The 23,254-nt window shown below is 36.3% G+C and overlaps 1 protein-coding gene across 4 annotated transcripts in view; it reads right to left on the minus strand.

Annotated features, from left to right (window-relative positions):
- Window positions 1-7,055: 7,055 nt before the first annotated feature.
- The window catches only part of LOC129374401 (partitioning defective 3 homolog B-like), a 196,678-nt gene continuing 180,479 nt past the window's right edge, over window positions 7,056-23,254 (minus strand). For 3 of the 4 annotated variants that reach the window (XM_055052799.1, XM_055052798.1, XM_055052801.1), the window contains 3 exons: window positions 12,199-12,417; window positions 11,804-11,914; window positions 7,056-11,671 (listed from right to left, as the gene is read on the minus strand). In XM_055052799.1, the coding sequence (XP_054908774.1) occupies window positions 11,557-11,671; window positions 11,804-11,914; window positions 12,199-12,417 (445 nt within the window). In that variant the 3' untranslated portion in view covers window positions 7,056-11,556. Of the gene's footprint in view, window positions 11,672-11,769; window positions 11,915-12,198; window positions 12,418-23,254 lie in introns of all 4 variants that reach the window. The other variant, XM_055052800.1, reaches the window with a different exon arrangement.

Genomic DNA, 23,254 nt, shown 5'->3' on the forward strand with positions numbered 1-23,254 from the left:
CAGACAATTTTAACATACTTTATGAATTCATTTTTCCTTCCATCTTACAGAACAACGGAGCCGCTACCATATTTGTCTGTAAGAACTCTAATCATGATATTGTGTTTAGTTAGAATGAGGTTTTCAAGCCTTGTAGCTTTGAATATTGCAGCTGAATTATACAGTTTGCAATCAGATGTGAGGATCTTGCCTCTTGTGATTTAAGAATCCTTCTTGGCAATCCTCCAGTGTGGATCTGCCAAAAGCTGAGGAGCTCTTCTCATTTCATTGTGAAATAGCTATGTTTTTAGACATATGTAAGCATATATATTCTATACATATATACACACAAATTTTATTACTTTTATTTTTAATCAAATATAAATCTAGATATTTTCTTTTGGGTGGGGATTATTGTTTTCTATCATACTGGATTTATATCACATTTCAGTTTTCAGCTCAGTAAATATTGTAAAGAAAAAAATATAAACTTGCAATGGATGTCAAATCCTAGAAAACTAATTAGGTCTCTGTTGACTATAAAAATGGTTTCTTATTTGATAAGTGTTCCTAAATGATTGGAGAAAATCTAGTGCTATAAATTCACTTGTGGCTGATGTGCAACATGTTTCTGCATGGAAACAGTGTCAAGAACTGCTGAACGTTATAACTAGGATGTTTTCTCAAGCTCTACACAATCCCAAAACAATACAACATTTAGAATCTGTTATAATACAATGTATTCAGCAATCATGTTTTATAGCTACTGTTTCTTTGCTTAGAATCACAGATAATGCAAACTTTCCTGGTGAAATGCTTCACTGCCGTCTATTTTCTGTTGAAATTAATGAGAGGTTAGTGGGAAACAACGGGGTCCTTATTCAATAATTTAAACGGCTCTGTTTACAAAATATGCTCTTTACAATTTACAAATGGACAAAAGGTCCTTGTTTGTTCCACTTGCCAAATGAGGTGACCGTTTCTCAGCCTGTTTGTTTCAAATTAAAGATCTAAGCTTTATACTGCATTGTTTTGAATAAAACAGTAAGAACAGGCACAAAGCTTGTCAGCTCCAAGTCCATGTCAGTGGCGGTGGTTATTATTTTCTGACTTTTTTTTCCAAGAAAAAATTCTGCTTTGGTCCAACAGCCATTCTGACCAGGCTTTAGTTTGACTCCGAGCTCCAAGCTTTACACAAATCACTCTCTCTCTCTCCAAACTGAGATTGATTAGAAAAGCTCTTCCAGTGGAAAGATGCTGACAAGTGTTAAAATTTACAGAACCGCGCCTCAAACCAGAACCTGAACTCTCACTTTAGAGAGAGGGAACAAAGCAGAGCACTCAAAGAGGGAAACATCAAACTGATCCTAATCCTGTAACACTCTGCATCCTTTTAACTCTATCAGTAGTCAAGCCTTTCCTTCATCCCTCATCCTGCATCCAAAGCACATCTTAGGCAACAGAGGCATTTATCACAAGACTCTAATACACCCTGGATAAACAAAGTATTTTGCAAAGAATTACTGTCCTGTGAGAATAAAAAAAGAAAATTGGACAATTGTTGAGAGAATGACAAATGGGCAGATGGAGAGAAGAAAGAGGAGGACAGTTGGAGGGTCCTGACCTGATAAGAACCCCTCACTTAGTCCATCCATCTCCTCCACTCTGTCCTTTACAGCCTTCCAGAGGATAACACAGGATCTGGGTGAGAATCTGTCCACCGCTTCCCGGTGCCAGCACATGGCGCTCGTCAGAGTTGTGAGAAGATCAACTTTTGGCTCCAGTATCACACTGGTATCGGCTCAATCCTGTACCCAAAGATGGACCGGCCATCTGGAGAGTTGGGAGAGTTAAAGGGATGAAATTGGATCTTCTAAACTTTCAACCTCAATCTGAACTTAGGCGTGACTAGAGTCAAGATGGAAAACTTAGAGATTTCAGTTCCTCCAATTAGAGAAATTGTTCCTTTGTAGACATTAGAATCAACTTTGTACTTTTAGACAAAATGAAATTTCTTTCATTTTGCTTGGGGATGAATTTCAGCTTTTCAGACTTCACTGTGTAACTTCACAATTCTTAATTTTGGAAAAGTAAAAAGATACAAACCGAATACATTGCTAAAACAGAGAAGGAAGTTACACACCTGGTTTCAGGTGTCATGTAACACACCAGATTCTTTTGATGTCAGACAAGGCATCAAATTAAATTCACTCTCAGATTTATCTTAGAGTGAATTTTATGAATTCTTCATAAAACTAATGAAGGTTTAGGAGATAATGGACCAGCGGCCCATCTGTGTGCAATATTCTTTTTCTTTTTTTTTTAATTTACTCACCATTAAACTTTACAAGAATCCTTTTGTGCATATATGTTTATATCCTCTTTGACTCTTTCTCTTTTTTGTTGCCTCCAGCCATTAGAGCACAACTCTTCAGCCACACTGCATAAACTCAGATACGGACTGAATAAAGAGCCAGATGTATTTTGGGCTGATTTTAATTGCTCATGTCATGCTGGTCCCATCGCTCTGGCAGGCTGTTTAAGAATTGGATGAGCCTATGGGCTCATGGCTGTGTCTGTGTGAAAGACAGAAGCAGCGGTGATCCTCAGAGGAAAGCTTTAAATTTAGTCCTTCCCAAAGATCCTTTCAACTAATCCAGAAAGTTTATTCAGACTGGTTATTGAGGCACATTAAGACCCTCAACTAATTATGCAGCTTCGGTAAACCACACAAATTTCAGACCATGATTACGTGATTGATGGATGGTATGTTTGTTTGTGTGTAATTTAGAAACTAATCTCAGGGTAATCAAGTCCACAAACCTCGTTTAGTGCAGCACAAAGTGACATCAAATTACTTTCATTAACGTCTCCCCTTGAACACACTTTTAGACGGATAAATCACACTTTGCTTAAGGAGTTGTAGTGATCGAAGGAGGTCTACAGGAGCTCTGACGTGCTTGTTAAGATGACAGTGATGCCATTTGACAAGCTAAACCTATACCTAGAAGGTCAGATGAAAATATTTTGCAGAGTCTATATTTCAAGTCATCCCTCATTTGTTTAGATTTTGCTTCCAAGCTGCCAAACTGACAGATGAACTTTCTTGTTATATTTGAAAGAGGTTGTGCTCAATACATCTTCAGGTTCCTGGAAAGTACATCTAAATTTTATTATAAGTTTATATATATATATATATATGTTTTGCCTGGGTTCTTTGGTTACTAAGCCATCTAACTCTGGCATATAAATCTCAGTTTTTTATACCCAACATCTTGCATAGGTACCCAAGTGTTCCCACTATATTTTAATTAATACCAAAGATAACATAGGAGGCATGAAACATCTGCCATATAAATTTAGGTAGTAAAATATGTTGACACATCATGGAGAATGAAAAACAAAGAATCTTAAATCCAACATTTAATTTAATGTCATATTCTTTGTTGATGGTTTTATATCTCACTTCATAATTAATCACTACTCTTAAGAAATCTGAGAATTTATGGCTCTTCATCCAACAAAAGTAACAGAGTGATCTCCTGACTGGTAAAAACTGGCACAGCCGCACATTTTATATCATATATTAATACATTTATGTTCAATAGCAGACCTCAGGCACTTGTGTCCTACAAGTTTTAAATGTGTCCCTGACTCACCACATTTCAATCAAATTAATGAAATCTGAAATATTCAGGAGGTAATTTCGCTTTTTAAATCAACCAAGAGGTATTTAGTCTGCCAATGTTGATCACTGAATATGGACCAGGTGTGAGGCTAGTATCCCACTGCAGTTGTGAGGGAACTAATGGGAACCAGTGAGAAGGAACGGCTGAAACCAACATTAAAGAAAACATCCTGAGAATAGAAAATATTGCTAAAAAGTTTTGGTCTCAGAAAACTGAGGCAGTTGCATCAAGTCACTGAATTTGCAGCAATCACTCCTCCTGAGTGAACATCTAGCAACTGTGGACAGTTCAAGGCACTGAGGTTAATACTGCAGCAAATACAATCTAAATCTATAACAGCAGTGGAAATGGTTCTGAATACAAAAGCCAGAGTCATCGTTCAGATTTTTAATATTAGAAGTCGTTTATAAACACATTATTTTTTTAATAAATACATTAAAGTTAGTGTGCCTATGGTGACAAAATGTGACAAAGTATAACAAGTGAGAGTCTTTGTGCATGAAGAAACCCCCTCGGTGTGGATCAATGGATCAAAAACAAAGACAAGTCTGTCGCCTTCACCCTCTCCTCAGAACTGATGGGTATGAGCGACGAAGACATGGAGAGGATGAGAGCGAGCGAGATGCCTCAAGGTTAACACCGGAGGAGATGCGTCTCTGTGTCTGGTGGTAGTGGGGGGAAGAAGGGAAACAGCTGCCAGAGGAGTTTACCACCAGTCATTACTGCGCACAGGGGACAGAGGAAATGTAATTTTTACACACAGGCACTTAATAGGACGGACTCGGTGTTCGTAATGCACTGTCCGTGACCCTGTCAGGATGTGACTCTGAGGACTGACACAAAAACAGAATTTACCGTCAGCGGTGCTTCACCTCTGTTCTCCAGGATGTTTCTGACACATTCATAAACTTATTTTTCCCAGAGTGTGAAGTGGAAGTCCTGTGACCACAATGGTTCAATTTCTTCAAAAGTTGAGTTAGGACACAAATCTTATTTTCCTCTGTGCCATTTTATAGCTATTTGATATACATAAATATTACACTGAAACACAGAAACTAAAAGAAATACTACTATATTATTAATATTGGTTTGAAAAGCGTATGTTAAAACTGAAGTTTTGTTGTGTAGGGAGAAGGGTGAGAGCGACCACTTCTCATAAGATTCTAGGCTACATGCCTTGATGCTTGATTTTATATATAGTCATGGCCAGTAATTTTACCATATTATAGAAATTAAAAAAAGTTCAAGTTTTGGAAAAAAAACATGATTTATGCATACCAGTCTCCCAGGAAGCCTCCTTTACCATATAATGTTTTTTTCTGCAGAAAACCTGAGCTCTGTTTTCAATTTACTTTTACTCTCACAGTTGATATTTCATAATTTGTTCTAACAACCCAGCGTGTAACATGTACCAACTTCAGCAATTCCTTTAATTTCCTCCAATACAAAAAAAAAAAAAACATTACTGAGTAGAGATATGAATTCTGATGACTTTATGGAAATCTGACACTCTGCCTTATGTTTCACTTCTGCATATCTACTGATTCGTGCACAATAAGGTCACAATCAGTCAAAGTGTTCATCTGAACTTCTGAACCCCTAAAAGCTCCAATCCCATTGTCAGGAGAATGAATTTACATTAAAACTGTTGTTCTAAGAGATGAGAGTTCAACCAGATGTGAACCCTGCTTGTCTTTTCTTATTCCTGAGTCCACATTCTGAAGACGACAGGGCTGTGTGTTGACACTAATTAAGGAGGACTGAGGGTCTGGCTCTTCTAAGGACAGCCTTCAAACACAATGTGTACATGGAAAACAATCAGAAGTCAAAGGAACAAAAGGCAGCTGCCAGACTGCCAGTAATAACCGTGACTGAACAATACCTTCCCAAAGAGACACAAACTGGCAGCTACTCATAATAGGAAATCCTAATTACAGAGGTTTACAATGCTTATTAAAATTACTAATAATAACTGCTAATAATTACAGCATGCCAGACCTGCCCTTGGAACAATTACACACCCAGTCAGTCAGTGACTCCTTCTTACAGTCAGTCAACCAGGCTCTTTGACAGTCTGTCAAATATAATAGAGAGAATTTACAAGCACAAGGTCGACACAGATTCTGCCTGCACCATCTGCAGCCTCAGCAGAAAGCAAGACTGACCAGACGAAGATCTCCAGTCTCCAACCGAGCAGATTCAAGCTAATTCTAATCTTATTCGAGGGGAGCGGACTCTGACATGGTGCTCGGCTGTTGTTTGAGTCTTTAGAGATGTTTTCATGGTCACCGAGTGCAGCTAAAGGAGAAACAACAGATTATTGTCACTTTCTAAATGAAAATATAAGCAAAAGTAATAAAAGATTTGAGAACAAAAGACATGTAATCCTGCTTTCACACTGAAAACGTATGCTCTTGAATTATGGGAGAGAAAATCCCCAGTTCTCCAGTTTCCTGATCAGTTGACACCTTGTTTAGATTATATTGTATTAGAAGCACAGCAGAAATGTTTTTTTTTCTCTCTATCCTTCCACCAGCTTTTGTTTGTCATGTACACTCGAAGCAGGGGCAATGTCACACTGTGTGTAAAAGAGCAATCAGTGTAAAACAGGGTTTAACTGTCATTTAGAAAAAAAGAACGAGTGACAAAAAATTAAAAAAAAAAAGCAGCCGAAGCTCAGAGTAAACCTTTGAAAAATCTTTGAAAACCTGGGAGACCTATAGATCAGGACTAGTTTTCAAGACATTTGTAGTAACAGTCACTGAGGTCCAGACAATACAAAAACCACAATCAGAACACTAAATGGCACACACAGTTTGTAGATCAACATTAGACCTTGGCAGGGACACAGGAGAATTTAATTACTTACTCACTGTATCCCCATTGGCCAGGAAGTGTGGGATATGCTAATTAAGTGTTGGCAGATAAAATGCTTCCTCTGCCTCTGTGTCTTATTACTGCAAACTCCTGAGACTGCAGCCAAAGCACCTTTAGCGTCTGACAAATAGGACAGCACCTACAGGTCTATTCAGCTGAGGAGAATGACCTAATAGTAACACAACTTCATGCTCAAAAAAAGAAAAACTTTCAGCTGCAATCAGCCTTTTCCATCTTCTGTTTCTAATTGATAATTAGTCTTCCATTAATTTGGGGCTAACATCCATCTCTTATCACAAAGGTACAGTTTATCAGCAGCTTAAATGATGGACTAAATTAGGTTGGCAATGTTAATGAGTCACCTTGCAGCGTATGAGGGACATAAGGGAAATAATTTCTCCTGACTCATATTAAATTAACTGCAGCAGATGTGCTGGGCATGCATTGCAGCTTAAAGAACAAATGTTAACCATTAGGTTTTTTTTTTTCAAAGAATGACACAAGTTATTAATAAAGTATATTTTATTGCAAAAAGATGATATGCACATAAATGTAAAAATGCTGATAAAACAGAAATGAACTTGTTGCAACATCATAAAATGAGATTTGAGATTTTGAGATACAAAGCTGTGTAATAAAGAAATTGTTATACGTCTAAGAAAAGAGGTTATTAAAATGGTTCCTTCATGCACCGGTCCCTGTAAAGGCAAAACCAGAAGTACCAGAACCCTTCACAATGTAAAACCGAAGCTAGTACCTTCAACTTGTGCAACTCATGTTTTCAAGAGCCAGACAGGATGCTTGATCTGTTCTTGCAAACTCCTTGTTTGGTTTTGTGCATTACCAAAATTGAGAAACACTCGGTGCAATGATTGAACTTTTGACTTTTGGTGTTAAACTCAACACAGCATGAACTGAGTTTGCAGCACATCTTGATTTAACAGCAACATTTCCCAAACAGCCTGTGGCTCTGCTTAAATCCATGAACATTCAATACCATTACACAGAAACAATAGAAATAAAATGCTTGTGAAGAGTTACGTATATGTGAAGTGCGTGCTAGTATAAAATGAACAACAGAAATACACTTTAATATCACATCTGGATTCACTAAAGTCCACAAAGTTTATTAGGCAGTTAGAGCTGAGGAAACCTTTATTTTTCCTGTCTTATGCTCAATCTATTGTACAGTTTTTGTCAATTTGTGGACATTTTTAAACAAAAGATTCATGTTAGAGTGTGTTGAGAGGTTTTATTATGAGCATATTTCAGAAATGATGATGTTACATTAGGCTGAAGTTGGTTTCTGCATTGATTGGGTTTGTAACAGGCTGTTTTACAATGATTTTCTCATCTGAACTTACTGAGTCTTTAATGGATACACTTTATAAATCAAGATGGCTTCCAGTTAATGCATTTATTTATGGGATCCCAGCCATAAACTGGAAAATTTAAATTACAAAATGGCAACAAACAAAACAAAAAAGCTGAAGTTGTGATATGGCAAGTTAGAAATGAATAAAGTTAAATATAAATCAATGAAAAACAACATTAAGTTTCTTATTTAACCTCTTGCAGAAAATGTACTGAGCAATAAAGTCTAGAATTGGAAACATTTTTCCATTGTTATTTGACTTTGTGTCCAATTTTATCCTGGTGTGAAAAACTACATTATGGACATGTTTGCTTCGACGGCCTATCGGGTTAGAGAATAACAGTTTAATCTACAGCAGGTGCTGTTTAAATATTAAAACTGAAAAAAACAAACAAAAAAAAACCAATAATCACACAAAAAATGTCAGTATTGTGTTGTCTTCTTCAGAATAAAACTGCAACGTTATCATAAAAGCTAAAACTAAACATTTCACTGCTGTTCTTTCAACAAAATACTAACAATTTTACTTTCAGGATTTTTTTTTAGACTTTTGTCAAAATTGAAAGACTAAACCAAGCGATCTCTTTTCACAAAATTTCTACCTTCAAACTGCAGAGCCTCACTTCTGCAACACATCTTCAGAAAAAATGTTTGTTTTCATTCATTATCCCACAACTTCCTTACTTTGTAGAGACTCTGGGTCAAAACGCCTCTTCAGCAACTCACAAACCCATTTCGTACCAACATGTTGTATTCCTAACCAGTAAACAAAACATTTTGTAATCGTGTATTTTACCACAGCATGTCAGTTTGTTTATTTATGATTTTGATGAATCATGAGGATAAATAACCATAAAAATAATCAAGTCGCACATATGTTTGAACTGAATATTATTTACTTTATATTTTTTGATCACACTCTATGTTTACTGATTGTGGTTTCTGTGAACTCCAATGAAATAGAGCTTACTAAGTCACAATAACACAGAGGGACTTATTTGGAAACAAAAATGGGAAGAAAAACCCCTCAGCAAAAGTACAAAATGACGAGTGTGTGAGATGACCTTTGACTTCCTTCTGTTTTTCTACCATCACTTCTATTTCTCACTTTTCAGTTTTTACTCATCAGTTTCCAAAAATCTTTTACCTCCTCTTTTCCTTCTTTCACTTTCTTTCTTATTCTAAACCTTATACATCTGTCAAACACGTATCCAGAAAATGTAATTAAATCTATATTTGTATGAAAAAATTTATTATTTTTCAAGATTTATAGTAACCTTCTCTGAACATTCACTTAATCCTCAGTCTTTTACATAATCCAACATACATAAAAACATTTAGTATCAATTGAAGTTAATACTGCTGAGTGGAGTGGTGTGAAACATAAATGTTTTTCTTGACTAACAGTAAATCAACAGTTCAGTGTGACTAAGAGACCGAGCTCTGTATCAACTCCGTAAAAACACACTACAAATAGGGTTGGCTTGATCTTAATGCAGTGGCAGAACGCAGATATTTGGACGCAGGTGTGAAATGAAACTAAAAGCAGTTTGTCGTGCAGTTTTACTACCAGTCTGTACATGCAAGACAAGAGATACTGATAGAAAAACATCAGATTTCATCAAACATTCAAGTAGGAGTTGGTTTAAATAAAGTTAGTGAAGGTCCAGATCAGCTAATATCATCAGAGGTGGATGCAAATGTCAAATTTGAGATTTAGCTGATTATTAATATTTTTATCTGATATGAAATATTACTAAGTTTAACACTGAGCTGGAGTCATAAAGTTTCCCATTTGGATCTTATCTAATTCCGTGCCAGAAAAGTAATTAAACTCAAGTTGACTGACAGAAATATCATTATTAAAAATGAAAAAATGCAATGTTATTAAAAGCATATCATTACACAGTGACAGATTTCATATAGCGCATTACTGTGATGTAACTTCAGGAGTCATAAAGAAAATCAAAAGGAATTGAAAAAATTAAAAGTCAAGTTAAGGAAATGGCTCACTGGCAAAAAAAAAAAAAAAAAAAAAAAAAACGCTCTGGCAACGCCCACACACAAAACAATTATTTTGAAGATACTTTCAGCTTGATAGAAATCTTTCCTCGACTGTCAATATAGGCATGTGAAAAACTAAGTACACTTTAAGAGGATTTAGTAGAAATTATCACTGAGTTGCTGATGATCAAATACATTTTATCACTTGATCATCAGAAAAATGTATGTTTTGACAGTTAGGCAATGCCAAGGTGAAAAGACATTTATTGAAGCAACTGCATCAATCTGGAAAGAGCTCCAAGGCTAAATTTTAAAAAGTTTATTATTCTATATTTAGAAAGGTTATGTACAAGTGTAAAAATATTTAAGGTGGCAGCCAGACTTCCCTGTAATGGGCATTCCAACAAGTTAAACCCCTGTAAGGCCCTATGATGCTGCACAAATCCACAGATTGGCATATTTAATGTAACATTACACAAGTTTGAAAAAGTATGGATGTTTGTAATGGATTCAAAAAGGGAAAGTTTCTGTTCCATGAAAGTAAAAAGCAGCTTGACTTAGGTTTCCAAAGTTGCATCTGGTTGGACAACACAACTTCTCGAATATTGGTCTTTGCATACAGTAAAATGTGAGTCCACATTGGCAATATTAATGACTCACCTTGCAAAACTGGGTCCAAAGCACTGGAGTATAACTACAGAAGAATGGCTCAAAAAGTAAGAAATTCAAAATGTCACTATGGCCCAGTCAAAGTCCAGAACTCAATCTAATCTAAATGCTGTGAAGGGACCCTTAAGGAGCGCTGCAATGGACTGGTGAACCTGTCCAGGGTATACCGCACCTCTCGCCTGTTGACTGCTGGCGATAGGCATCGGCACCCCTGGTGACCTCACTGGGAATAAGCATTTTGGGTAATAGATGGAATTTAAGGAGCTGTGCATTGATACATGTATTAAAAATAATCTTGAACAGAAGACCACATGCCTCTGCCACAAGAAAAGAGACTGAAGTGGTCACACAGAAATGACTACTGATTTATTCCTACAAATTATTGTATGGAGGGATTAGTTTTTGCCAGGGCTGTATGTAATGTGTGAATATTTTAGATTTTCAAAATCAAGTAGCAGTTATTAATGGAATAAAGCTTTAAAGTGATTTTCATTGATGCATCAATACATTTTTGAACCATTTTTTTTCCATTTTCCATGATGTACATCCTCCTCACAGTGAATCAAATACTTCCAGACACATTCAAAAGAACAGAAATGGTTTCATGCACAAATCTAATAACACTGAAGAGTCTATTCTGTGTTAATCATCGTATACTGTAGATAACATTCGTTGCACTGGTTTTGTTTTCACTAATTTGTCAGTTGAATTACTTTGGAGAAGCACAGGAACCATCAGGACCAGCAGAGACTTCAGATGCCGGCTTTAAACTGATCTTGTTTCTTTTATGTCTTTGACTGACTTAGACCTTTAATATGTGTGAAGTACAAAGTAATCATTTAACACATAATATTTTCGAAGCAATTTAAAATACCAAGCAGCCACACCATAGACATTTGCTGGTTTTCATCAAGGTATTAATAACAGAAAAAGGTGCCAGGTGTTTGGTAGGTTTTGCATGTTTCACTCTGTGGATCTTGTGGTGAAAGCAGTCCTCTGTTTGGAGTTGTTTTGGCGTTGCGCTCCTTCGACATTCCCAGTATAACCATACTGGTCAGTGCTAGGTTCCATTTGGGGCCTGAAACCAATTAAAAACTCTTAAATTAAACAAGATCAGAGTCAGTGTTATATTAGTACAGAAGTGATTTATAAATGCAAAAAATAACTAAAAATTACCTGGACTTGTCATTGTCCATGTATGATCTCCTACCTGTAACCCCCACCCACAGTTCCACGTGCCATGGTGTCGTACCGCGGTGCCCGCAGTGGCGGAGTAGGAGATGGCGGCACGTCCTGCCGCAAAGGTCCTCTCTGCTGGGAACTGAGAGAAGGACATCATGGAAATTAGACAAAGAAAGATCCGACTGTCAAAACAAAGACATGTACAATGCCCCTCACTCTGCTTTTTCTCAGTCAGGAAAAAACTTATAAAAAAATTTAAGTTCCAGTGTTGTTGCCAATGCTGATGATGCATTTTAAATTAATGTAAAGAAACAATTTTACATGTTTTGGCTAAAAGACTTGTACTGCCTGTACTGTAACAAACAGTTGTATAAAACTTTATTGTACCAACAATTGTAAGGCAACACATGTAAACTGACTAACCTGGGGTGAGGGTAGTAACCAGGTTCAATCCCTCGAGGGTCTCTTGGCTGCTGTTGATAAGGCTGGCCAGGCAGGAAGTTGGAGAATGACGGACCAGACTGGGAGTTGATGTTAGAGTAAGTTGGTGACTGGGGGTACCCAGGCTGAGCTTGTGGCGGACCCGGGTAATGACCCGACCATGACTGCATTGGGTAGTCAGCAGGATCCATTGGTCCTCGTCTATAAAAAGAGAGTTGATGGTTTTGTGATTATTAAACTTGAAAATACCCATGGTATTTTCAAGTTTAATTCTTCTGCTTATCCTAATCGATAGGCTCTTTTTCAGTGCATAATAGTTCAAAGAGTTTTACAGGAGATACTGTATCGTCGTCTCGTTTAGCAGATTTTACTCCTACCTGAGTGAAATCCGCAAAAATGACAAGGTTATGAAAGGCAATCAGAGAAATAAACAAGATTGACCTACATGACTCCACCAACTTGAACCCCCTGCTCAGCCTGAAAAATCACCGGCAATAACACAAATAATCAACCTACTGCTGGCACCATGAACGCCGCATTTGCTGTTTTTGTTTCTTTCATGATGTACCTTTCCGCGGATTTTTATCAAGAAACAACCAGCAAATGGTAATAGTTCTCCTGTTGCCAATCGGCTGACTGTAAGGCTGAAATATTCATGAAAAGCTGCTGGAAGTGGTCTGCTACGGACTGGGGAGGCAAGCGGCAGGCACCCTGACGAGCCAAGAGCCTGTTGCAGCCAAAGATCACATAGCAACAGAATGTAAGTGACATGTGACAGTTTTAAGTGGGATGAGGCTCAGTTAACGCACGCAAAGACACACATTCACACACGTAGCTGTGGTAAACCAGCCTGGACTTGTTAATAGATATTAATGTCTTGTGCCCTGTGGAAAGCAAGTACACAAACATGTGCTCAGCACATAGCAAACATTATGAGGTATTAGGTTTTATCCCCCATCTTTCTAAACATGGGGCATTAACGGCATTTGCCTCATTCTTTCTGGATATACTCATATGTCTCATTTACCTCTCACTTTAAATTTGAGTGTGCTTGTATTTCTGAATAAATTAGAGAAGAACTAAATTTGTTTTGTCAAAATTGTAACTCTGAGTTAGATTACAATCATAAATTTCCGGAATTAACTTGAGGTTTGTGTAATTACATTGCCTTATAAGATGTATAACATGAACAAATTTTTAAATTCAATTTTTTAGCATTTTGAATAGATTCAGACAAGAAATTGCAATTCTTTATAAACTGGCTTTTTCTGAACCTCTATTAAGTGGGAACTTCTAACCAACCACCAAAATGATCTACTGACTGTTGCCTGGAGAGATATTGTTAATCTGCTCATGAAGGAGACTAAACAAAACAGATTTGTACATAAATAGTTGCTGGTGGTCTCCATGCTGGTGCCTGCGTGAGCCAATCTGGGTGGTCAGCTGGAGAAAGTGTCTAACTGCATGCCCTTCATGTTTCGGATGTCTTCTTCTGTCCCTCCTGGCTCCACATCCACTGTTAGCATACTTATGTGTCCATGAGCACACACACGCACACACACCTTGCATTTCTGCTGCTAAGTCAACTCATCTGTCCTCCTATTCGTCACCTGTCATCTGGTTTCTGGCTTATTCTGTCCCACTTATTGGAACTCACTCAGGGTCAGCGTATCAGCTGGACGTCTCAAATTTCACTCCTCTCACAATCTGCAGCCATTTTGTCTCCTCTTTATCTGGAAAGTCCCCCAACTTGTGACTGTCAGTTTCCCTGTCTGCAAATATGTCCGTTTAATTCACTGTCATCCTTCTTTTAGATGTTTTATGATGGCAAGTCTATCAGAAACATGTATACCTGTGCTTACAGTGGTCAGGCAGACTGTCATTTAGCATTTTTTTCTTCTAGACCTGATAATGTCATCAAGCAGAGATAAGAGAAGCGAAGATGTGATGAGGCGGTGAAGAGAGCAGGGAAGAGAGTGATAAAGAAGGAGTAGAAAAATCTATTCAAATAGATATTGTTTAAATGTCATCATTCTATAACCCCCAATTGTAGGAGGTATAAATATTTCTGGATGCAAATAATTAGATTTTTTTTGTATGTTGACAGCTTTTTAAGAAACTACCAATATGTTTGTTCCCAATGTGTGATGATGATTGAAACACAGTTAAGAAAATTGGGACAACTGCTTCTTTATTCAGTCCAGTTTGTTCTAGAGTATCTTGATTTAATTGAATGCGCCTTGTAAGGTATGTAAGGTATAAGCTAATTATAAAGCATACCTTAAAATAATTATTATCTTCCTTAAACAGCTGCGTTTCCTGATTTGTAAATGCTCATGCAGAGTTAACATTTCAATAGCTTTGTCATTAAATGTTTTGTTTCACTACAAATTGGTAGATCACAACACATCACTCTACAAGAGAAGAAATAAAAACATGCTCAATCAATTTTGTAGAACATTTGGTCAAACCGATAAATACTTGAAGAATACAATCTATTGAGATGAGACCAAAGTTTGACTCATTGAATGCCTTTGCACACATCATGTTTTAAGGAGAAACTGAACAAGACTTTCAAAAACACAATATGAAGGAGAGTTATGAAGTGGTACCATTATGATGTCTGCAGTGGTGTTTTTCAGCGGATGGCCTTGGACATATTCACATAGTTAAATGGCAGATTAATACATTTTCAGAAACAATCTCAAGATCACAAAATAAAACTTGAGAAATGCATGTGACTTTTCTTTTTTTACACAAGAAACATTAAAGTTTTCAATTCCAAAGAATTTCATTTTATTAAGAATGAAAAAACTTTCTATAAGCATATTCACTTGCCCTTCCACGTTTTTATTTGTGATTGTTGGATTTTTTGGATTAGTTTCTGGATTTCCTAGTTTGTAACAAATGTCACATGTAAATTTTTTGCCAATAACTTAATTCGAAATGGATTAATAGTTGACATATTCAATCATAAATTTCCTGTTGTTGATGTTATCCACAAAAACAGAAATAAAAATACTGATTGGTTAAAACTGTTTGATTTGACTCAGTCTCTAAGTATCTCCTCTCCTTCCTATGGAACCAGTAGGTTTTTTTCCAGACTGGAAGAATAAATGATTAATTTCATAAAACATTTGTCAGCATGAAAATGAAAACAACCATTGAAACCCCAGCGTGGTATGAAATGTTAAAGAAATCCAGTGGTAATCTTCAGAGAATCCACTGTAAATCCGGTGGCAAGTTTGGAATTCCTCCTCCAGGAACCCAGTCAGCACTCCACAGCAGCTGGGGATTACGAAGTAATGTGGATGGAACCCAGTACTCACAAGCACACACACATACACAGATAAAGACGAACATCGAAGAAGGAATAAACACTTACGCAGAGGCAGAAACTTAGAAAAACCTTTTCACAAAAACAAACACACATTCTCCCAGAGTTTCCGTTCAGGACGAGTTGCTAATCGTCCTCCTCTCAAACCCCCTACAGTCTGGAGGAGGCAAATTGGAGCACAGCTGGAGGGGAGTTTAGATCCAATGAGGAGGCTGTTAGCCTGTTGGTGTTCAAGCGTGCATATGTGTCTGCGTTTGTGAAAGACATAGAGAGGAAGACCGAACGAGGGAAACAGATGTAATGAGTGAGAACAGCTTTCTGGCATATGCAACAAGTAGTTTAATGTAATTGAGAGAGTCATCAAATCAAAAAAGAAAAAAAAAGAAGAAAAAATCAGCAAATTGAAAACAGTCCAAACAGAACAGAAAAGACATTGACGACTCAGTTTGAAGTGAAATTTAACTATGTAATACCTGTTTAAGGATGACTTCCTCACTGCTGTTATTACACAGATAGTGCCCTCATAAATCAGGTCAGATATTCGAGAGGATAATTGGGGAGAATTTCTCTTTAGGTCTGACAGTAATTGAGAGTAATGTGAGCTGCTCTAATTCCATGTATTAGGAAGATTTCTGATGGATTTCAGAGGAAACAACGACTCACTATGTTCAGCGCACCTGCCCCTCTCCCTCACAGACACATAGACACACTGTTGGAGCCCTGCACACAGCTGCTACACAACCGAAAAACACACACGCTCACACACGCAATGTAACACCATTACAGGGCTATTAAAAAAAAAACTTCCTAATGTTTTTTTTTTTTTTTTTTTGGGTGAGAATTCAATTTTTCAGATCAAACTCTTCTTAAAATCCGAAAAATATCAGTTTAGTAAAAAAAAACAAAAACTGTTATTTAAGAGATTCTCTTTGGTTCAAATTCTCTAACTATACCCAGCCCTTATTACTGTCAGAAATGTACAATCAATAAATCAGATAAGCAGAAGAAAATGAAGAAGGTTAAAACTAAGTGTTGCAGTATATCCAGATCTAAATAAATAAATAAATAAATAAATAAATAAACAAAAAGAAAAAGTAACATTTAAAAAGCTATAAAGCCATTTGTAAGTATTTGGGATTCCAGGGAGCAACAATGAGTCATTATCCACAAATGGAGAAAACATGCAACCCTACCAGGAGTGGCCAGCTCAGGCAAACATTACAATTGACGCAACATTACAATTACAATCCCAGTTTCAGAGTAAAATTGATTGTTTCTATATGTTTACATGTTGAGCAACACCATCAAATCTATTTCTAGCTGGATTTTATTCCATAGATGAAGTATGGAAATCTTTTTGCTTATTAGCTTCTGTAAGGAAAAAGAATATTTGCCTCGCTGTGATACCAGACTGCAGTTTCCCATAGCAGACTGATCCATTTATATGGTGCACTTTTATTTTGACTCAGTTTTTAATGTCTAAAGTTTGTGGCTAATTTGGTTATTTTTCTAAGTGTAGTCTAAACTTCTGAAAAGAAAAATTGAAACAAAATAAATCAAATTTAATTTGCAACCACATTTGTAGTGGACCAAACACTAACCAAACACTAACCAAATCCAGTTTATTTTTTATTATTCTGGTGATTTATGAATATTCATTGCACACTTTATGTTGTTCTCTCTAAGGACAGATCAAATTCATCCCACTTATGAGCTTCAGTTGGAATAGAAGCCGACTTTCAGAGCACAGAAGCTTTATGCAATGTTCTTGGAGAGAATCCTGTAAAAATTGTATGTTATATACATATAATTCGCAATTAATAATTGTTACCTAAGTTAAAAACATATGGAAATTTTAGAAATAACAAGCAGAGTCCAAAATATCCAGAAAGAACCACTTGCATAAAAAGACTGAAACATTTTCTGAAGAGTAAAAAGTAGCAGAGCACCTGCTTTTCTACTTCTCACCAAAATAAAAAAGCAACATCTGGGGAACCTAATGAACAACATCACTTCAGATTGGCAGGCACACATGGAGTGTCTACATGTGATGGATGGATTAAATGTAATGAAATTCTTGCCAAAAGTCAAAGTTCTTGTCTGTACATATTGGAGAAGGAGTAATAAATTACTTTTTACATGAAAATAAAATGATAAAGAATCTCAAAGTATTCCAAAATTGTTTCACTAATGAGGTAACCTTTGACAGTTTTATGTAGTGATATTAGAGCAAGGTTCCTGCGCCCAAATTCACCTCATGCTCTTTAGATTTTCATTTGTGATTGTACACCAGAATTTTGTAACTTTGTGTTTTATCTCTTAAAATCCCAATAACAATTTAATTTCTTTAATCTCAGAATTACAACTTTTTCTTGTTTATTTTTCAAGCTCTTTCAAGCCAATTCGTAGAAATTAGAGAAAACACATGTGGAGCTCTAACTGCAGGGTGAGAACATCAGGGTTTTTCTTAATATTATCTAGAAAATTTACAACTGAGTAGGAAGAGAAATGTAGACTACTATGACAGATCAGAGCCAAATCATTAGGAGTGACACCCCAGAAACCCAATGAGGCTCTAAGCTGATTTTTTACCGGTAAGCAGTTATACACTATGTCTGGATGTATTTGTTTAACATAGATGGCATTCTGTTGGTTCAGCTGCTAATGTGGTTTCCATTGGTGAATGTGTGTGTGTGTTTTCTTGTCCCCTGGTTTTAAAATCACTCTTAACTTTTGACCTCATGAAAGTCACATGAAACTCCATTGGTTCCCACCTCACATTTAGCAGAAGAGGTTAAAGGCTAAGCTCGGGTCTTATCAAACGGGATTAGAAAACAAAGACAAAGCATTCAAATGTTCAACATCATTTGCTAGAGACTACGGGGTTTCGGTCAAATGCAGTCATAGGTTATTAGGAAATTTGACACAACTTGGACAATTTACCCTTAAAAGTTGACCTATTAAATTTAGCTGCAAATAATTTCTCAAAAATTAAGATTCAACCTCTTCTTCTTTTATTGTCTGTTAAGTTTTGGTTCAGTGTGGGAATCTAATAAGCAGTTTGCAGACAAAATATTGATCATTAACAGGTCAAAGACAAAGGAATGAGGCCACAGGATTCTGAGTGGGGACAGGAAAAGAGTGAAACAGAAGAGAGCAAGAGAGACTAAATTTATTTAAATGTCTTGGCCCCAACTACTTATCCCTACATCCATATGATCAACAATTGGTTTTATGAGTTGATTTTAAATTTGTAAGATGACTTGGCTCAAAAGATGTTGATTCAATGCTTTGACAACTACATTACTGTGGTATAGTCATTTTGCATATGTCAGATGTGCTCCTGCTTTAACACTTGCATGTTAAATGGATGAAATAACTTTTCTGCATATCATTAAGGTCTGTAGGAGTCTGCTAAGAAACATTTTCATTCAGAAATGTTAGATCTTATAAACACATAAATCTATACAAAAAGCCCCCACAAGTAAAACTGATTATGTGCAGAAATGTGGGACTTTCAGCTGCTTCCATTCATTGCTGCTGATGTCCAAATAAAGCAAGCTTTTCCTGTGAAATTTAGAATCTGAATCCAAGCAAAAATCACAATATCTATGTTACTGATGACATAATTGAACTTTTTTGAATGACAATATTTTTCACAAGTGGCCATTTGTCACTGATACAGTACAGGCAGACTGAGCTCACCAAGCAGCATATTTAAATCTCTGGGTAGCTTGCTTGTCTGTTCCTGGTGAATGATTTTAAAAGATGGTCGTGATTTCCTCCTCATCATACAAAACAATCATTGCTTTTTCTCCTTAAAGGGCATGTTTTGTCTGGAACATTATCAAATTTTGGCAACTTTTGCTGGATCATGCTCACTTTTTTAAACATTTCTCAATATCGGCCATGGGATAAACCACAAATGAAAATCAAAAGTTGTAAAAATGATATATAGTTAACATTTAAAGTAAAATAAAGCAAAGGCAAGTATGTTGTAATTTCATAAAGGAACAACAGAATATTTTAACTGTAACCACTTTGACTTATTGACCAAGAAAAACAGAAAAGATCTAAGTGGATATTACACAAGCGATATTATGGAAGACATCAAAATTAAAGCAACAGCTGATTAGCAGTACAGAAAATGCTTTGAGTAAAATAAAATACAAATTAAAGAATAAAACAGAGCAAAAAGAATAGAGGAGTTTAGGTCAAAAAACTGAAGAGAAGAGGATAGTGGCTGCAAGCGAAGAGAAATTCAGCCTGATATGAACATCTACTGAAACTGATAGAAATGAAAGGACACAGATAACAAAGTGGATGAAAATGAAAAAGGAGAATACAAAAAGTAACAAAGAAGAGGGGGTTAGTGATTGAGAAGAGAAGAAAAAGGAAAACACAAAGTGTTGCCCTCCAGAGAGCAAGCATGCTGAAGGTCAGCATCTGCTGAGAATAATGGGCACTACTTTGGAGGAGTCCACATGTGTCCAGACGCCTGGGTACTTACTTGTTCACATTTCAATGAAACTAAACTCCGTTCAGAGGCTCCTATCTGTCTTTGTCAATAAAGCTCTGTCAGGTAGGATTAATTCAGCAGTATATCATGCAGGAATTACTGGTAAAGGAAACCAACTTGATTACATTCCCCTGTGTACGTAAGTGTTTATGCACCAGGTCTCAAGAAATGCCATCTTTGAATGTTTGATGATGCATAATTCAAACTAAAGCTGTGCTTTGTGGAGAAATGAGAACAAATGTTCTGAGCATATGCAAATGTGCAGAGAAATGAGAAGAGCAAATGAAAGAAGTGCACTACAGTAAGTGGTTAAACTTGAATATATGATAAAGAGAGTAAAAAAAAGAGACAGTTCAAATTAGAGCACCAAAAAGGTAAAATATGAGGTGTCAGTAACACACACACACACAAAAAAAAAAAACCCTAAAAGAAACGTAAAATCAGGACAGGAGAGGAACCCATTAGAGGGAAATAAGAGGAACTGAAGGATGAGGGCCTTCCAGATGGTAATAGACTGTTGCCTCGGAAACACAGAGAGGGCAGAACAATGGGGATTTGGAGTGGCATTTTGTATCCCATCATAATATGGCCATGCCATTTGGAAACTGAGCAGAGAAACTGCAGCCTGCACATTTACTGTGGGCACATTATTGTGATCAACTCCTATAAGAAGATGAAAAAAAAAAAAACCTAACATGCAACAGTTTCCTTTTAGAAATGATTTTTAGTACAAGTGAAAATTTGTAAATGAATTCATGCATTCATTTTGAATGAGTACCAATAAAAATATTTATGTTTCCAACTAACATACAACAAAAACAACTTTTCTTAAATGAACGTATAAGGCAGGCTAAGACTGTGAATTGCATGTAAAATGAACCATAACCATCCATAGGAGCAACAATGAATCAAATTAGGGTTGACATTCAGTTATGCGAACGCCATACATTCCCAATTACAAGTGGAATAGCTGGTGGGTTTCTGAGATATAGTAAAATACAACACTAATTACACCATATCCTATTGAAACAGCAATCATTATTTCACATCTTGAGACCCTTATGCTTAATAGCTGCAGGCTGGGGACATTTTGGTCTGTCTGGGACTAAAGGATACAAATTACAGCCTAAATTCTGATCTGTAAAACACTCAACCTGGAACATGAAGAGCACGGGGTGCATACTTCAAATTAGAATTCTACAACCCAAAGAAATCATGACAAAAAGATAAGTACTGTTATGGATTATGGCATTCACATGGATAGAATTAGGTGCCAGAAAATATACTGCAGGTAAAATATCGAACGCAACATTTATCTCATTTTAAATACTTCTAGTGAGGCCATTGACATAAAATGTGCACCAGATGTTGGCAATAATTCCAGCATTTCATACATATAAAGAAATCAAAGCACATTAGTCATAAAATGAAGATATAGAGGAAACATTTAATAACACCAATACAATACCCAATTTTCTTATGAAGATAAGAAAGTCCTAAAAGAGACACAAAGTCACAAAAGAAGTAAGATGAGTATTCAAAAAGCATTTCTAGTGTATGGTTATCAGCTGGTAGAAATGACAAAACAGTTCTCTCCTGGCTAAAGAGTGATACAGTTGGTAAAAGTGGATAACAGAAAGTCTTACTGTTGCAAAACACATTATTTATCAATGCAATTAAAAATGTCTGAATAATCTACTGAGTGAAAATCTTGAAGTGGATAAATCGACTGCTTATGTAAAAAGAAAATTCATGACAGGACAGTCAAAAGTCGATGATTACTCAAACAGTGGCCTCTTATGCACAATCATTGCACAAGTCTCCACTGCTGAAGAAAAATTGTCTCAAAGAGTGTTTCAAGTCTTCTGCAGAAAATTGGATAAACCAGCAAAAATTGAGGATAGACTGGAGAGATAAGGTCAAACCCGAACTCTGTGGATCTCATGGCATCCAACATCTTTGATAGAAAGGGTCTGCACGTTACCCCAAAATAAGCACACCAAAAATTTAATTTTCAAGATGGGAATATCATGTTGTGGAATGTACTATACAGTATATGGTACTGGCCTACTATGTATAATAAAAGGAAACAAACAGAAAATGTTCTGAGACATTCTTGGAAAGAATGTGAAAATAAAATGAGGGTCAATTTCCAAGGAAGACAAAAGTTCCAAACCTACAGTCAAAGAAACTCTTAGGTGGTTTAAGAGAAAAAGTAAAATGGCTAGAATGACTAAGTCATTCACTTGATTGTTTACAGCTCTAAACCATTGGAAATAACTCAAGGTTAGAAGACAGGAACCCCCAGAATCATTAAGATTTTCAGACATGTGGAAAATCACACCTGATCAATTTATGTATTGTTCAGGTGCATACATGAACAATATATGCACCTTGTGCACAGGACTTCATCTCCTGTAGTTTCCTATGCAGATGTCTTTAAGTTGTCACCACCAAGAAAGACTTCTGTATAAAGCACAAGTGTCAAACTCCAGTCTTCAAGGTCCGCTGTCCTGCAGTTTTTAGATGTGCCACAAGCACAAAACCCTGGAATGAAATGGCTTAATGACCTCCTCCTTGTGAAGATCCCTGAGCCTTGCTAATGACCTAATTATTCTTTAAAAGTTGCAGGACACTGACCTTTGAGGACTGGAGTTTGACACCCCTGATGTAAAGTATTTCTGTAAGTATGTCAATATCTCCTTTGTGTTTTTCCAATGTTCCACCCATAACACAATCTGAGAACTAATATCAATATGTCTGGATTTGAGCAGCTGACATTATTTTGTGTCAATATATATTGACACAAAATTGAGAGAAAACATGCTTTTAGTACATACTATGCTACTGTATACAAACAGAAATACCCCTATAATCACAGAGGTAAATTTATAAATATAGAAGTTCAATAAATTATAGATTTTATTTCAGTAACCCAATACATTGAGTGAAACAGTAATTTACACAAATCTCTATTTCTATTAATTATAATTTTCTGCTTACTGCTAATGAAAACTCAACATCTGAGATAAAAATACAATATAAATAAAATAATTTTAAATACAGAAATGTGGGGCAAAAAAGAAGTTTAATACCTGCTTGCTGATTATCATCAAAAACTAATTTTAAACCAACAACAAACCTCATCAGGACACGTAGTATAACTTATTGAACTGTATTAG

This window comes from Poeciliopsis prolifica, unplaced genomic scaffold, assembly GCF_027474105.1.
Source record: "Poeciliopsis prolifica strain line A6 unplaced genomic scaffold, Auburn_PproV2 SCAFFOLD036, whole genome shotgun sequence".
Taxonomy (NCBI): Eukaryota; Metazoa; Chordata; class Actinopteri; order Cyprinodontiformes; family Poeciliidae; genus Poeciliopsis; species Poeciliopsis prolifica.